The sequence below is a fragment of the Trachurus trachurus genome, assembly GCF_905171665.1.
Source record: "Trachurus trachurus genome assembly, chromosome: 6".
In the NCBI taxonomy this organism is placed as follows: Eukaryota; Metazoa; Chordata; class Actinopteri; order Carangiformes; family Carangidae; genus Trachurus; species Trachurus trachurus.
In genome coordinates, this window is record NC_139897.1 from 15,177,758 (window position 1) to 15,195,072 (window position 17,315).

The 17,315-nt window shown below is 42.5% G+C and overlaps 1 protein-coding gene across 1 annotated transcript in view; it reads left to right on the top strand.

Moving 5' to 3' along the window:
• Positions 1–1,160: 1,160 nt before the first annotated feature.
• The window catches only part of ptprq (protein tyrosine phosphatase receptor type Q), a gene marked incomplete at both ends in the record, with an annotated part of 33,155 nt that continues 17,000 nt past the window's right edge, over positions 1,161–17,315 (top strand). Inside the window, 32 exons of the mRNA XM_083973279.1 lie at positions 1,161–1,205; positions 1,355–1,480; positions 1,605–1,749; positions 1,882–2,169; positions 2,251–2,468; positions 3,432–3,612; positions 3,777–4,151; positions 4,248–4,559; positions 5,103–5,396; positions 5,493–5,792; positions 6,239–6,369; positions 6,594–6,723; positions 6,809–6,962; positions 7,128–7,234; positions 7,697–7,794; positions 8,209–8,377; positions 8,559–8,819; positions 8,951–9,111; positions 10,433–10,544; positions 11,263–11,371; positions 11,950–12,064; positions 13,117–13,186; positions 13,334–13,533; positions 13,733–13,961; positions 14,252–14,380; positions 14,484–14,630; positions 14,759–14,916; positions 15,465–15,969; positions 16,097–16,258; positions 16,362–16,541; positions 16,633–16,740; positions 17,002–17,283. Of these exons, the coding sequence (XP_083829405.1) occupies positions 1,161–1,205; positions 1,355–1,480; positions 1,605–1,749; positions 1,882–2,169; positions 2,251–2,468; positions 3,432–3,612; positions 3,777–4,151; positions 4,248–4,559; positions 5,103–5,396; positions 5,493–5,792; positions 6,239–6,369; positions 6,594–6,723; positions 6,809–6,962; positions 7,128–7,234; positions 7,697–7,794; positions 8,209–8,377; positions 8,559–8,819; positions 8,951–9,111; positions 10,433–10,544; positions 11,263–11,371; positions 11,950–12,064; positions 13,117–13,186; positions 13,334–13,533; positions 13,733–13,961; positions 14,252–14,380; positions 14,484–14,630; positions 14,759–14,916; positions 15,465–15,969; positions 16,097–16,258; positions 16,362–16,541; positions 16,633–16,740; positions 17,002–17,283 (6,001 nt within the window). The remainder of the gene's footprint in view (positions 1,206–1,354; positions 1,481–1,604; positions 1,750–1,881; positions 2,170–2,250; positions 2,469–3,431; positions 3,613–3,776; positions 4,152–4,247; positions 4,560–5,102; positions 5,397–5,492; positions 5,793–6,238; positions 6,370–6,593; positions 6,724–6,808; positions 6,963–7,127; positions 7,235–7,696; positions 7,795–8,208; positions 8,378–8,558; positions 8,820–8,950; positions 9,112–10,432; positions 10,545–11,262; positions 11,372–11,949; positions 12,065–13,116; positions 13,187–13,333; positions 13,534–13,732; positions 13,962–14,251; positions 14,381–14,483; positions 14,631–14,758; positions 14,917–15,464; positions 15,970–16,096; positions 16,259–16,361; positions 16,542–16,632; positions 16,741–17,001; positions 17,284–17,315) is intronic.

Genomic DNA, 17,315 nt, shown 5'->3' on the forward strand with positions numbered 1-17,315 from the left:
CCTTATAAAAATTAATGAGTTTAAAAAATGTGATTTTTGTCCTTTTTGCAGTTTCTTTACTTTGAAGTAGTTGAATAAATGATTTAAGAGTATGTTTGTCTGAATGTTTTTCAAGGCTCGTTGTGTCCTCAGGACCTGCAAATGTGGCCTTTTCACACTCCCTTGTAGTTGGTCTTCCTCAAACACACATACTCATCCTGATTCAGCATCTGTAGTGCTGACATGTGTTTGTGTTTCACCTCTGAGAGGTTATTGCTGTGTGGGAGTCACCTCCTCATAACAAAACCCCTCAGCGAACTCAGCTCTCCGTCTGTCCGTCACGTCTCGCTTTCACATTCCTGTCATTCCATGTAGACCATTGCTTCCACCACACCCCATCTCTGAGCCCAAACCATTCTCACCACTGAAATGTTTTGAACAATTTGAAGCACATGCATATTTTAGAGGTTGCACGAACTCACGAAAACAAAATATTAGACCTGTCTGCTGCTGTGACCGAGTGGCTGACTTGTTGCTCGTGTGGAGGCGGGAGGCTGGAGGCGTCGCTCGCTGAGCACATCTCAATTCCCCAGAAAACACCACCACATCTCTTATCTCTCTCCTGTTCCCTTCAGCATGCCCCCTCATCTCCCGCCTTCCCACCTCTCCTCTCCTCAGGAGCCCAGCTTTGGAGTGGCCATGTGCCCATGGTTGCCATGGTGAATCGCTCTTATCCCAACAAAGAGGCAGAACAAATTGGGCTGAACTCACACATGCACAATCTCTCTCACACACACTCACTCGCTTCTCACATACACACAGGGACAGAGTCTCCTTTTTTCACATCAGGGTTTGCTTCTCTAGGGTTAACAACCGTTGAATGATGACTTTGAGTGCGCGCTAAATTCAAAGTCTAAAGAAGCAAAGATTTCCCCATGATTTAAGTAAGGCAGCTATGTATTTACTACTTACTTTCAAGAACTTTCAAAGTCTGCGAGTCAGCCTTGCTAAATAGCTGGGGACTTTCCATGGCTCATGTTTATGCATAGCTGTCTCATAAGCCTGCCAGTGACTGAAGGTAAAGCCAGGGTCCGTTGTGTATTGCTGCAGAAGTGACTGTATGTATCCAGCTGGATCAGTGACTGGAGGAATCTGCTTGATGAGATGGAGTGACATTCCCAATGGGGGGAACCGAGCACCTGTGGTTATTTGCCAGTTTATATCAGGTAAGAACAAGGCCTGCTCAACTTTAACGCCTCTCTAAAGAAGTTTATTTTCTACGTCCTCTCTGCTGAATTGTTTTTATTAAGTAATTCTTTTTACCAATAATTACATTAAACACTAACTCTCACCTCTGTATTTTCTTATTCCTCAGGTGGTGCTGCTGACCTGTGAACAGCACTTGAACCCATTTGAGGTTGAAGTAAGGTTTCAGTCCTTCCCTTCCCATCAGCATCCAGACAGCTTCACAGTCACCTGCAGGAGTGCAAATGGCCATCTGGTAAGAACAGTAGTGAAGGTGGATGATGGCAGGGATACAATGGTTCAGTTACTTTTTTGTTGTTTTGTGTTTTGTTTTGTTTTTTTGTTTTTTTTTTAACAGTGCTTGACTCTTATCTCTGCAGGTGTATGCAGAGCCCATTGATCCCTCATCATGCTCCCCTGATTGCAAGATGTCACTCCGATTGGTCGAGGATCAAAGGGGATACAACATCTCACTCAGAGCCACTAGGAATGATACTACACTTGAGGCAAAGACCTTTCACTTCTGTAAGTCTCTGTAAACCTGGGTACCACAATCCTGATTAATCTTAACAAGCATGGTTGTTTAGACTATTGATGTGTTGGTTAATGATGTCTCTCCTCTGGTCTCTATCCACCTACTTCTGTTTTTGCATCCAGCACCAGTCTCGCTGTCTTCACTTCATGTATCCAGCACCACGACCACTGCTCTCCTGACATGGAAACTTCACAGACAACAAAGTCTATCCACCCTGAGTCTGTACAACACCCACACACGATCCATCACACACATCTTCAACATGACGACATCAGAGGTAGCAAAGTCCCAGTACACAGTGTTAGGTCTCCAGCATGGCACACGCTTCAAGGTCAAAGTCGTGGTTACTACGCTGCTCAAGCACTACAGTGTGGTCTTGAAGCAGAGGCTCAGCATCGGCATGGAAACAGGTGCAGTATATACAGGAGCTACTCCAACAACACATCAAACGTGAAACTGACTTTAAATTGATGATTATTTCTTGTCTCCAGCTCGGTGTCCCCATGGTTGGCTGGCCAATGGGAGAAGCTGCTACACTGTGAGAAGAAGAGGTCTAAGCTGGAATGAAGCCCAGCGCAGCTGCAAACAGCTGGCAGCTGGAAGTCAACTGGCTGACCTGAAGACCCCAGACGATCTGCTTTTTGTATCTTCTCATCTGCTGGGCCACAACAACATGTTGCTGCTGTGGACAGGACTCACTGACCAGCAGGTAGCTTATTTCATTAACATAGTAGCAGTACTTTTCATCCTTTCAGCAAGAGCCATAATGATTAATCACTTAATATTATGACTTTGATTAATTTTTCCATTGGCCTTTGTTTTCTTTGAGAATGATTATACCAATATATCATTTAATAGGGGTTAGCAGGTGAGAATCACCATAAATAAACATGCCTTTAAAAATGCAAAGAGGCTTTGTCGAAAGCCTTTTGGTTAGACACTCAGTTAATTTGTCACAATTACACAACTCCTGCAGGACACAATCAGTGCTAAAGAGAGAGTAGAGACATCCTCACATATTGTTGAAGGAAGGGCATGACAATGAATCTTTGTGTTTCTGGTTTTCTAAGATATTTCTTTATGATTGGTTGAAATAGTTTATTAAAATTTAGATTGTTTTAATATGTCATCACAGTATTTCAAAACATGTCTCAAAATACATTTTCTAGATGGAGCTAATGATATTTTTTCCATAAGACTCCAAAAGGTGTATTTATCCAAAGGTGGGGCCAAGTCATGGATGGCCAGACTAATACAGTGAAGCAATCAGAGTCATTCCACATAATATGAATCATTCACAGTATATATTTGTCATCTCATCTGTACATATACATACACTAATGCTACTTTTTTTATTCACAATTTACATTAAATTATACTTCACCAATTGATACTGATGTTTTTTCTTGTGTTAAATTATCTATAAAGAATGTACATACAGCATTGAATTGAAGGAGCAGACAGAAATGTGACTCTAAAAGTTGAAGCCGACATGAAAACTAAGATTTAAAAAGTGGACCAAAATGACAGTTTTCTTTGGGTTGTATTTACTGTAACCTATCATGGTTTATCCTCTGTCACAAAATGATAGACTTTAACAGTGTTATAATGACAGTGATCTTGGGATGCCAGTGTTTACGCCACATACTCTTTGTCGTCTGCCTCTACCCAGGAGGAGGGTCAGCCTCTCTGGTCGGATGGTTCATCATACAACCTGACAGATGCTGTGATGTCATTACTGCCAGCCAATCAGACTGACTGTTTTGCCCTTCAGAGGAATGCCACAGGCCCAGGATACTTTCTCACTCCATTCTTCTGTGACATCCCCCTACCCTTCATCTGTCAATACCAGAGTAAATAACTTCTGCTACACATCCCCACAAATAAATCACTTGTATTGTCACCACCTTTTACCCACACTGGCTTGTTAACTCAAACTATACAAGATGTGAGCATTTCTTTACTTTACTTCCACCTCAATGTTGTTATCATGTTTCTGTTCTCTTCCCTTTCACAGCCCCTCGAGTCCCTGCTTCGTTCTCCTTTGACCTGGTTCAGGTGACAGAGCAACAGGTGGAGCTTCGTTGGAGTGACTTCCCACCCCTGAACTCTCTTGATCGTTCATCTTTTGAGATATTCTTGCAGTACCAAAAGGAAGCCAGTGGAGAGCTGGGGCACAGTGACGAAGGTAGAGGCAGGACATCAGAGGACAAAAAGGGAACACACAGCCAGAGCAGTGTCACAAAAATTGTGAAAGTCCCCATCTCCCTCTCTTCCAGAGGAGTAACTGTGGCAGGTTTGTCTCCAGGGAGTGTCTACTCTTTCACCCTTCAAGCCTTTCATCCTGCAGGCTCCACCTGGAGCTTGGGACAGACACGGGCTGCATACACCAGTGAGTTTCACGCAGAGGTTACACAAACAGCAAAACAAAATACAGTATCCTTTGCTCACATGTAATTTCAAATCTGTGTGTTCTTTTTTAAAACAGGGCCGCTTCCTCCTCAAAACATCACTGTTGGCCCAGTTACAGTCTGTCAGATTAGTGTTCACTGGATGCTGCCAGATGCACAGTACGTGGCTCAATGGACGTTTGTTGTCCGCTACGTGGACATGTTGTCAAGACAAGAGAGGATTGTTGGAATGACCAACGTCTCCACGTCATCCGAGACTGCCGGGTTGCTGTCATACAGTGTTGTGATTGGAGGACTGGAGTCTTACAGGAAGTACACGGTTGAAGTTTACACAGTCACCCAGCATGGGATCGAAAGCTGTGGACAAGCGCCTGTGACTGTGAAGACTGGTAAGCATGTCGCAACAGACATTTTGACATGGCATAGTGGAAAAAGCACAGGTGTTACTATTGACATTAATTATGGCTCACAGTTTATGTGATTGATTTAAATTAATCAGGGACAAACTAGAAAAGTTGAAAGTTACAGCAAACATGCAAATGAAAAGTTAACACACACACAGCCACATGAAAGTCGGATTATACTAATTCTCTGTGGCTGCCTCACTGGAGCATCTAATTCTGATCTGATGGCTAATCTATCCAGCCAACCAAAAGAGATGAGCTGGAGATGCTTTGAAATTTGATATTGTATGAGTTCATTAATTGTCCCGACTAAAATCACTTCAACATAATTACACATGAGCTTTTGCGGTCACTTAACTTTGCGAATGCTCTTTGGTTCTCATTAGCCGGCAACCCATAACATTGCTTTTGCTTTTTCTCTTTTTAATATATAATATATAAATAAAGTTTTTTATCATTAGGATTGTTGGTTGATTTGATTATTAGAGAAGTAGTGATTCAGTAACTTCCTGTTTTTGTCCATCCTAGCTCTGAAGGCCCCTGGTGGTCTGGTGGTGTTTAGCGCAAGGGGAAATCTGACCTTGTGCTGGACCGATCCACCAGACGACCATCCAGATGGTTATCATATCACAGAAAAGAAACTCGGAAATCCAAGTATTTCTTCATTGTGGATAAACCAATCCAGTCCTGGTGTCCTCTGGATAAATGAGTCCATGTGTGTTGACTTGGGCACGTTTACTCCAGGTCAGACTTATGAAGTAGGAGTGGTTGCACTGAAGAGAAATGACAGGAGCCAGAGGAGCAGCGTCATACACACCACAGGTGAGAGAAACAAGAATGCTGCCATTAACAATGTGGATACATTTAGTAATTTTGTAAAAACCCTCTTTGTCTCCTCTTCACTCTGTGTTTATACAGATCCCAAACCAATTCAGGTAGCAGTCCCCCTGTCAGTCGGCGTAAACTCTGCACAGCTGTACGTTCAGCATCCACAGCTGGGTCTGATCGATGGAGTGAAAGTGTGTGTATGTCCAGGGGTTTGTGACACTGCATGTGAGGGATTATGTGGATATTCATGCAACTGGTACTCTCTCCCTGTGGGCATTTATATTGTAACTCTTAGCAACCTCAGCCCAGGATCAGAGTACCAGCTCAGGGTTCACAGCACCAGCCAGGAGCAAACAGGACCACCTTACTACACCCACCCCATAAAAACAAGTGAGTTTTTTTTTTCTTGTGATGGCAATGGAAAACAAGGTTATTTATATCAGATTTCAAATTATAAGATGATTGGTGGAGCTTGGTAAAAAATTGTACCTGTTTATGATTTATGTGTATCTTTTATGTAGACAGATTCACCTGTGGTAAACCTGAAATCAAGATATAACATCAATGTGGTGTTTTCTATTCCTACGTTCCTTAATTAGAATAAAATATTAGATTTATGAAATGAATGTCATATTTAAATATGCTCTCAAGTCTATGAAGAATTGTATGTGGTTTCTTTTATAGTGTTGTATTACTTAAATTTTTTTTATAACTTGTTTGTAAAAATCATGGTTAATAAGGCATTTAAAATACCCCAAACCAAAGGTAATTAGTACTTTAAGGATGTCAGCGGAATAATTACATAATGAGTTGTGGTATGTGGTTTGTGATCTTAGGTCTGGCGCCTCCCAGCAGAGTGAGGGAGGGTGTGGTGACGGATTCATCCATAGAGCTGCTTTGGGATCCTGCACAGGGATCAGCTCACAACTACGAGGTCATCTGCCTCAACTGTGACCACTCACACATGGTGAACAAACATTAAAAAAAAAAAAGCTCTTAAAATAATGCGCATATTCTGAGAATCTCTTAAAGTCTGGATCAACTGCAACAACTAATGATGTGCATTAGCAAGCATGTATTCACCTGTAGCCTCTATGTAAAAAAAAAAAAAAAGAAGAAAATGTATGTATGAGTGTTTCTGCTCCTACTGCTGTTGCTGTAAGAATTATAATAAGGCCCTTATTGCTGCAGGTGCAGAAAGTCTTCGGTCAGAGTGCAGTGTTTTCTAATCTGACTCCAGGCAGGCTCTACCGCTTTTCAGTACGAACAGAGAAGGAGTCCTACGCAGACAGTTCCCCCATCACCATCAACATCACTGCAGGTAGACATGCACACACACACGTGCACCCACTGCTCAGTCTCTCTTGTCTGTCATTTGACTCTGTATTGTTATCTTTGTGTGCCAGCCCCCAGCCCTGTGGAGGTTTCTCTCATCAATAAAACCACATCGTCCATATGCATTAGCTGGAGTTTGGTCAGGGGAGTGATGAGTGCACTCAACCTGTCAGTCAAAAACAGAACATCCAATCAAGAGCTAATCATTTCTCATCAGGAGCCCAGGTCAGTCTCGTCAGCCAGCGTACAAATGATTACAGTTTTATGAGACTGGAATTCATATCAGCAGATTCAGACTTTCTTTTATGACAACAACCAGTTACAAAGTAGTTTTTTTTTTAAAACTTACTGCTGCAAAGCGCTGACTGCTGCGACTGTGTGTGTTCGCAGAGCTTACAACTTTGAAGGTCTCGCTCCAGGAAGCCAATATACAATTGATGTGATTTGCACCAGTGGGGAAAGGAAGAGCAAACCTTCTACTATGATCCTCAATACTAGTAAGTTGAAGGCATATGCAGTACCTAATGAGGCACCAAATGTTGTTACAGTAGTTACTGTGCCCATATCCCCATGTGTGTGGGAGAGAGGAAGAAAGAAAATGAAAATCAATGTAGTTGGAAAGGAGAAGCTGTCAGAGGAGAGCAGAAATAAAAAGTAAATGTTTGCCTCTTTGGCTTCAGTCTTTGAATTAAATACTGGTGAACTGTGCTGTTAACAATGATACTGCTGATTATACTCTAATTTCACACACATCAAGCATTTACCAAATGCATTTTTCATATTGAAGTAAATATACAAAATTATGTTTGGATCTCAGCACTTGTTTCTTAGAGTTTCTTAAAAAAAACTATCTGAAGAATCCACTTCACCCTTGTATTCACTTGTTCATTACCCAGAGTTACTGTCTGTGATGATTGTGTCAGTATGGTGTTACATCCTAATGAGGAGTTTGTTTCCAGTCCCAGAGGTACCACAGGAAGTGGGTCTTTCAGAGCGGGCCGTAACGTCTATGTTTGTCACCTGGAGACCACCACCAGGACAGGTGGACAGGTACCGGGTAAGACATGTTTAATTGTCCAGACAGGGATTATTGTTTTTACACCAAAGTAACTTTAAGACATTTCAGTTATTTGTCATACTCATACATTACTTGCAGTACAATGTAATTTTTTTCAAGGACAAAACAGGCCACCTTCGTCATTTTCCGTGCTCACCTGTTGGTTACTTAGCAACTGTTATTAGCACACTGCAGATTCAGTTACCAACTCTTAAAAGATGTATGACCTCCGTACAACCTTGGCCAGAGGGAATGACCAAGCACATTACAAGAATACACAGTGGTAAATTCACATTGATGAAAAGAAATGAGAGACTTTGTTAGATGTAAAAGGTTATTTCCCCAAATTATGACTTTACCAACAGTAAAAAACAAACAGTTAAGGACTCAGAGTTTCTCTTTATTTTTTCTCAGCTTGTTTTTGGCCTGCTGTCTGTGGACAGGAAGTCATGGATTGAGGTGCTCGTCCTCAGCACAAGCTATGAGATCAGGGATTTGACCCCAGGGTCAGACTACGGTGTCAGCGTTCAGAGTGTGTTGGGCTCAGACACCAGTCAAAGGATCCACAAAGAGTTCAGCACGTGTAAGAGACACAGGAACACACACAAAAATACTCAAGCCTCAATGCACATCGTTTACAAATAGATCAGTAAGAATAAAACAAAACTGTTGGTGCTTCCTCAATAAGAACAAAGAAAATATTTAAATTGTGGCCTAAATTATGAAAACTGAAGTTATACATTTTAACTCCTTATTTTTTTCAGACCCAGCAGGAGTATGTGCCCTCCGTTTGTTTAGCGTGAACTCTTCCTCTGTCACCGTCAGCTGGGACGATGCATTTGGAGAGTTTGACTTCCACAGAGTCATTGTGGCTAACGCCTCAGTCACAGAGACTCTCACGATACCTACAGAGGAGCGGGTTGCCATGGTTACGGGGCTGGCGGACGGCTGCAGCTACAACGTGAGTGCTGAGAGAGTGCGGGGAGCGACAGCGGGGGCCGCTGCCCTTCTGACCGTGACCACAGGTAGACGATATTACAGGTGCTGCACCGGTCAACACCTCGTTATTATCACCCGGGCCTTAACACCACTTGATTAAATTAGAGACTTCCTCAATCTCTCTGACTCTGTTTCTCCCTCTCTTGTCCTTAATGAGTGCCAGCACTCGTCCGAGGAGTGGAAGTCCTGGAAGTGTCTGCACGTGCCTTCTCACTACGCTGGGAGCAGGCAGCGGGGTGTGTGGATCATTACCAAGTGAGCCTGCTACCTAACCGGGGAAAAGTCACTGTGCACCCCGGACGTGATAAATACATCCAGGTACATACATGCACTTTTTCTAATCTAATAACATGTGTGAAGATGCTTGGACAACAGAACAGCATACTGTAGTTCACCTACAGTACGTAAATGCAAATCAGTGCAATGTTGTCAAAGCAAGAGGCGTGTCGTTGTAAACCTTTACATTTGAAGGTGAGGTGATACTGAATGTACAAACTTCACACACAGAAACATGCATGCATTTCTCCCTCCTCCCATTCAACCAAGTACCGCCCCATACCGACTCTTCCCGGCTGCCAGGTGTCAGATACCCCCCAAAAAGTAACCTTACACACAACACACCACACAGCACACATACACACATACAGAGAGAGCATGCAGAGCGCAGAGTTGAGTAATAGATCTCATTATTTATTAAGTTGGCCTCATGAGCTCAACCCTGAATCATTCATTTGCTTAAGCAGCTCTCCCCAGAGAGTGAGGCAGACCAGAGGGAGAATGTTAGCCTTGTGCTAATGAAAGGATCCACTGCCCTTCTTTGCTAACCCACTAAAAATTTGGAATACCTCAAGATCTGTCATTATCCAACGCCTGGACGACTAACCCTGTGATATTCACTCATGCCACTAACCAGCTTCTAGCCTTGGAGTCAGCTCAGTGGATTACCTGTAGACCACTGCTATCATCTTGTGCACTAACACTGGATGCAGCTCTCCCAGCGAGGCCTCTAACCTGCTGTGACTAGACTAAAGCTAACCACCCAGCATGGTGTTCTTCTCACTCACCCTGCTGCTCACACTCTGCTTGGGACAGGTACATTCACAGGTAAGAATTCAACGCTCTGCAACAATATTGCTTTGCACGCAGATGAAAACACTCTTAGATATACGTATATACAAATACAGTATGCTTACAAATGATGTTAATCGTGTTTCAGATAGATATATAAGGATACACAGCGTACAATACACAAAGCATACACAGCTGAGGGCATGCACAGACAGATGTCAAAAAAAATCTTGCTTATATTTCTCGGAGTAAACATACTGGGAGGTGTTACAGTGACTCATTTCCAGTCAACATGCTGGTGTCAAAGGCCTAAGAGTTGTTTTCCACACACACAAAAGTAGAACAAGTGCAAGACTAAACATGTATTGATGCAAACAGGTGCAGCCGCAAGCAGAAACAAGTGGTCGTTAATTTGCAGCCACTCTCAGCTTAAACAGATGGTTCATCTTGAAATTGATGGTGGAGAGTTTTATTACGGTACAGCTTGAAACTAAAACGAAGGCTGAGTGCCTTTTGCGTGTGTATGTGTGTGCGTTGTGACCAGGTGTCTGTGGTTTTGCTGTTTTCACAGGCCGACGTGGTCAATGTCAGTCCAGGGACACAATACAGTGTAACGGTCACAGCAGCCTCGTCCGCCAACATTAGCCCAGGAGTCAGCCGCATGATCAATACTAATGAGAGTGGTGAGATCTACACACACACACACACACACACACACACACACACCCACAAACACACACACATTTTTTTGGTTGTTGTTTGTGTAGGTTTTGTTTTGGGGTGTTAAAGCAGCATCAGTCTCTCATCTGTCCCCTATGCTCTTTAATTCACCCCTGGTATAGCACGTACAGTACACACACACTGTGGAAAAGGAAATTAGTACAGTAGATTTGTCTGTGTTAGTGTGTGTGTGTGTGTGTGTGTGTGTGTGTGTCGGGGGTGGAGGCGTGGGTGGGTGTTCTCCCTTCCATGTTTAATTCCTTTTAGGTAACTTAAGCCTGAGCTTTTGAACCGCAGGATGAATGGGTCGACAGTGAATGTCAGTGAAATGTCACTGCTGTGTGAGGCCTTATTCATCAGAGTTCGGCCCAAAACACACTCACGCAATTCCAGAGAGTCACACATACACACACACACTTACAGGTTAAGAGGATCAACCCCACCATAGACAACAACACTATTCTTCCAACAACTTTGTTGCCGTGACTCTGCTAGTGCCCTGTTAAGATCTTAAGAAATACCAGAGTTCCTTTTAAACAAAAGATTTGTACAAATCTTTGCTTACTGGTGTAATTTTACACTAATTTGATCTAATAAAACAGGGAAAATAAACTCAATCCTACTGAGACACTGAAAATAAAAAAAATATTACAGTATCTCTTCTCTTCTCACTTCCTGCAGTTCCTGGTCCTCCTTTAAGCCTAGAAGGTGAGGCCGTAGGCTCCAATGGTATTCTCCTCTCCTGGACCATGCCATCTGATACTAACAATATTGATGGATATGTCATCAGGTAGTTTTTTTTTGTTTGTTTTCTTTAAAATGGTGGATCTATTTCTACAGATTGTGTCTACCCAGGATTCAAGGTTTCTTTTAACAATGTTATTCAAACCTCATAACAGAAAAAATGAATATCAAATAAATATCTGCTTAATTTGCTCATAATGGTCTCTGTGCACGTAGTTGTACCAATCAATGTGATACTTGATTTTCTGCATGGGAATGGCTCTATGTAGAATAAGTATTACAGTCTCTTACTTAAATTGCAATTTTGCAATATAAAATGTCTCCATGCGGGATACTACACACAAAAAAAGAAACACAGGGGTATCACATTAACATAATTTAGACCACTTGTGTGTGTTTCTTGAAATTAGGCATGTCAGTGCGTTACATTTACTGTATGAAAAAGCTGATTGTAGAAATTGAATGATTAGCATTGAAAACACATTGATTTATTCCGGCAATATTAGCCTTGTGGTACTTATTGGTTCTTTTGCATCTGAATCGGATCATTTGAATGTGGATCATTTATATTGTGAGTTTGGGATTAATTATCTTAATTGTTTTGTTGTTGTTTTTTTCTTGTAGGTACAAAGAGGTTTGTCCCTACCCTGATCTCACCTTCACTCAGGTCACCAAGAACCTGGACATACCAGAGACTCTGCTCACTGATTTCACCTCAGGTTCTACGTACCTCATTCAGGTAGGATACATGCTTCCTGGTTCAGAATTACATAGTAGTTGGCAGAAATGTTAAATAGAAATAGTTAAATAGAACAATGAAGAAATGCTACATACAGTACAAGACAAATTCCCACACATATTATTGTAATGTGTTACATTTATTATTAATAATAATTAGAAAATTAAAAAACAATTCTCAGAAAATTGCCCCCCTCTATTGTGTGGATGTGGCTAGCTACCACAGATCCCATAGGACCAGTCTATTCTCTTGATCCGGCTGAATACCGGTAATTGATCCTGATTGCATTATTAATCAGGTAAACAGATCTATGGATCAGCCATGGCTCTTTCCACTGTCTGTTGTCACTGAGCTTGAATGTGATCGTGCTTATTAGTTTTCGGAATTCATTAACCCACAATGACCCTCATACGAATGGACTCTGAGAGAATGACAACACATAATGATTATACTTGGACATACTGTATTTGTGTGCTTGTGCGTGTGTGTGACTCACCTGGTAGAGTGCATACCACAAAGGCTTTTGAACTAATTGCAGTGACCGTGGGTTCAAATCTCACCTGCAGCCCTTTGCTGCCTGTCATTGCTTCACTTTCCCCCCACCTACTGTTTCTCTGCAATGTCCTCTCAAAAAAAAGGCAAATAATGTAGAAAAAAGTCTTTATTATTCATCCACAGTACTGTAGGTTAAGTCCGTTAGCTGGATAAGTCTTAAATCGCAGTGCAAATTCTATTTGAACAGCTGAAAGAAAGAAAAATCAAAAGATGTGTCACTTCAGCACTTCGGAGGCTAACTAACTAACCACACACACTGAACCATGGGGGGTTGTGTTATCTGTTCACATACTGTTAACATACCCGATGTATAATGTTGTGTCGCTGTTGTGTGTTCTGTGTTACTGGGATCAACTCAAACAGATTGTCATTCCTGGCGTAACCATTGCCTGATGTTAGCACCTAATTGGGATCTGATGACGGCCTTGCTGACAAGAGCATGAATTAATCATTATAAGCAGTACCTACCAACACTCTTTCGCTCCATCTCTTTGTAGGTAGCAGCAATATCTCCAGCTGGAATAGGAGCATTCAGCAAATCTTTATACATAAAGACTGCAGAGTCCCGTGGGTATCTTTGCACATGCACACATGCCTGCCTAATGATCTCAAAATCTAAAATAACACTTTTGCACTGTGAGGTCCAATTATGTGTGTAATTACATGTCCATATGTATGTGCATTTGTGTGTGTGTGTATGTACATCTCCTGCAGCCCCTGGCCTGGTCACCAACCTGACGGCATTCGCTCAAAACCACACCTATGTCATGGTTACCTGGTTCCTGCCACACCGCATCAACGGCCTCATCACTAAATTTGCTGTCAAAGCAAAACACGCTCGTACTGGGCAGACAGTCCGCGTGCTGGAGGTCAACGCAGAGGACATCATGACCGGAGCGCTGCCTCACTGCAATGTACCATATTACACATTATGCTGTCACCTCCGTCTGTCTTGTTACTTTGAACTGTTCTCTTTCTGTACTCTCTCTACTGTCAGGATTATAAATGCTATCTAGGCTCAGGGCCATCTGTGCGACATACGGCTAGAAACAACTTTTTTTTTTCTCATATTTTACCCTCTGTGTATTTTCCTATGTGACTTTGCATGTCTAGGATGCAGCTGATATCCTGTCTCGTGCAACTCTGAGCCCATTGGAGATAACGGCATCGTCTCCACCCATCACCCTCTCCGCCGTGCCCCCTGCGGCTTCCTGGAGTGTGCCCATATCAGTGGGAGTTGATCAGCTGCGACCTTACACTGCCTATCTGTTTGAAGTGTCTGCCTTCACCTCTGATGGAGAGGGACAGATAGCCTCCACTATGGTCCGGATGCCAGAGTCAGGTGTGGAAAAAGAAACTATAGTTTGTATTTCAATCAATCAATCAATCAATCAACTTTATTTATATAGCACATTTAAAAAACCACAGGGGAAGCCAAAGTGCTTTACATTAGGACATAAAAGATTAAGATAAAAGACATAAGCACATAAACACAAAATCACTTTAAAAAACAAACAAATGGACCATTTCATTTCTGTGTTAAATGGCTACATGCAGATATCTTATATTACTGCATATGTGATATAATGTAACATACTGTAATGTCTCCGTTTTTTTGTTTTGATATGGTAGCCCCGGAAGACTCCCCACAAAACCTTTCTGTACTGAATATGACATCAAGATCGATCTCTGTGTCCTGGAACTCTCCCAACATCATCACAGGAAAATTCACCTACATGCTCTACCTTTATGGACCTACAGGTTATTAACTGTTCTCTCAGGAGCACACGTGCTCACACAAACAACTAAAAAAACTCTAGATTGATGGAAACCCATACAATTTTCTATTTCTTCTTCATCCCAGGATATCTGTATGAGAACAGCACAGGAGACATGAGGTTCCTTTATACTGGTTTGACCCCCTACACGAGGTACACGGTGGCCGTTCGAGCCAAAGCAGCGGGAGAAGTGGGTCCAGCAGCAGAAGAAGACATAGTTACACCTGCTGAAGGTGGAAACTTTAATTCCACAAAGAATTGTGACATGATGAGAATTAAGCCCAGAAAATGTGTTGAGTGTGTTTTCTCCTCCTCCTCCATGTCTTTGTCTCACTCTGTCTGCCTCTGTTTATGTGTGTAGCTCCAAGTGCAGTGCAGAACCTGGTGGCAGTAGCTGAAGATTCAGTGTCGATCCGTGTGAGTTGGAAAAGCCCTGCTCAGCCCAACGGGCCGATAATCCAGTACAGACTGCAGGTCCTGGTGACCGACATGCTGCTGCAGGACATCACCCTCACTGCAGAAGTGGTAAGTCAGATATTGTAGCCCATAAACTCATCCCATCACAGCTCAACACTGTTGAAAAGGTTGGATCAAATTAGAAGTAGTCAATCCTTACAATTCTTACTGTGCATATTAAAGAACAGTGCTTGTGTGGACTCGTAATTATTCTTTACAGTGGCCCTGAATGAAAATCTAAGTGCAATTTGAAATACAAAGGTACTGATTAAACTCTGTTTTTTAGTCAAGAGGATTTAAATATTATAAGATTTACAGAGGTCACATGTTATGCATGGATTGCAGTAAACTGTAATGCACAGATGCCGAATCCACTTCCTGTACATGGTCCTCTGTGAACTGGTATATTTCTACAACCACTGGAATAATTGTCCATTTTTTATAAACATAACATCTTTATATGCAAGCTCCAAGCAACTGTCTCTGTCTATTCATTCAAGTGGACATTGCCTAAAGGGCTGATAAGTCCAAGTGATTAAGGATCTCTGCTTCACACTGCACCCAAACAGAAAATGAAAAACTACTTTCACATTATTATTTTTTCTTCTCAGAATTCAACTGATATGTATGAAGATGAGACACCTCCCCCTGACGTCCCAGGTCGACGTAAGAGAGATGCTGAGCTCAGTCTGGTCACTTCTCCACCGACTTTTACAGCCACTGTATCTGAACGCACACAGCCCAGCATGACGGCTTCCAGCTTCACACACTCTGGACTTCAAAGCCCCGACCTCATCACGAGCGCTGATGCTCAACCTACCGATAACCCAGTTGTCACAGACGACAACAGCACCAGTTATGCCACTGCTTCACAGTTTAACGACACAAATGTTCAACCTACTGACTCCCCAGTCACTGGGACCATTGCTTTGTCTGTTACCTCTGAGCCGCCTGCTACGCTTCCACCCTGGCTGACAAAGCAATCGTACACTGGGGATACGACCCCAGATTCTTCCACCTTGGCCCTGACCCAAAGCCAGGTCCACTTGTCCACACGTGATGCATCAATCGTGAGACACGTTTCAACACGCAGTGCCACAAGTTTGGGCACTACAGGTGGGAGAACATTAGCCTTAGGCATTGCATCTCTGCCATGGATATTTTTTTTTCCATCTGTGCTGGTGCTTATGAATCCTGTGTGTATTTGTCATCATTTATATCCATCTGTGTCTGCATGCCACAGGTGTAACAGTGAAAGAGGAAGTCATGGATGTCATGTCTGGAGAGTTGTCTTACCTAGTGTCAGATCTGAATCCTTTCACTGAGTACACGTTCAGGGTCACTGCTTCCACCACCGTGGGCGAGGGCCCTGCCGCAGATATCTCTGAGAAGACCAGGGAGCAAGGTGAGTGGTCACATGTCACTTGCAAAAAAAAACATACTGAAAATATTCTTAAAGGTGCAAAATCTTTTATTTTCATTCTCCATTCTCCATGTTTGTCTTTTAGTCCCTAGCTCAGTGCTTGAAGTGTCCTATCAAAACATCAGCTCCACCTCCATTCTCGTGAGCTGGGTCCAACCCCTCCACCCAAATGGACGGATTACACATTACACTGTGTATGGCCTAAAGCTGCACAGTAACCAGGCTCTGAAGTGGATAACTAACACCACCAGCATCTTCCTAACAGGTGGACTTCTCATTTCTTTCTGTCATTCATCCCACTAAAATACTGTATATGTCTGTTGCTAAATATCTTTCTTCTCTTATTTAATGTGCAGATCTGGACAAGTATACTGGTTATAAACTACGTGTGGCTGCATCCACAGCTGTGGGAGAAAGCTCTCTCTCTGAGGAAGATGACATTTTTGTTTACACTTTGGAGGATGGTGTGTTCTGAACACAAACTATTTGCATGCTTAACACTGAGAATAGGCTAAATATTACAATTCGTCCTCTGAGGAACATGATATCATGGTTGAGTTAAATTAATTTGGCCTAAAAAGTTATTGGATTACGAATTTAATTTGCATTGTTACATTATTTGTTTTTGTTTTTTTTTGTTTTGATTGTGTTTAATTCAATAACTTGTTCAGTTTGATTCACATTTAATGACTGAAAAATCATTTTCTTGCCCATCTCACCCTCAGAGCCTGATTCCCCTCCTATGAACCTGGCTGTGGTAGACACCAGCCCCTCCGCTGTCATACTGGTCTGGTCTGCACCAGAGAAAGCCAATGGAGTGATCCAACAGTACGAGGTCCTATATGAGAACGAATCCTACTCTGCTCTGATGAACGCCTCTTCAAACAGAGCGACTCTGACCAACTTGAAGCCATTCTCCTACTACAACATTTCTGTGAGGGCGTACACCCGATACGGCCACGGCAACCAAACATCAGACACTTTATACCTCCTGTCTGGAGAGGATGGTGCGTTAATGGATGCATCCACCCACTCACGT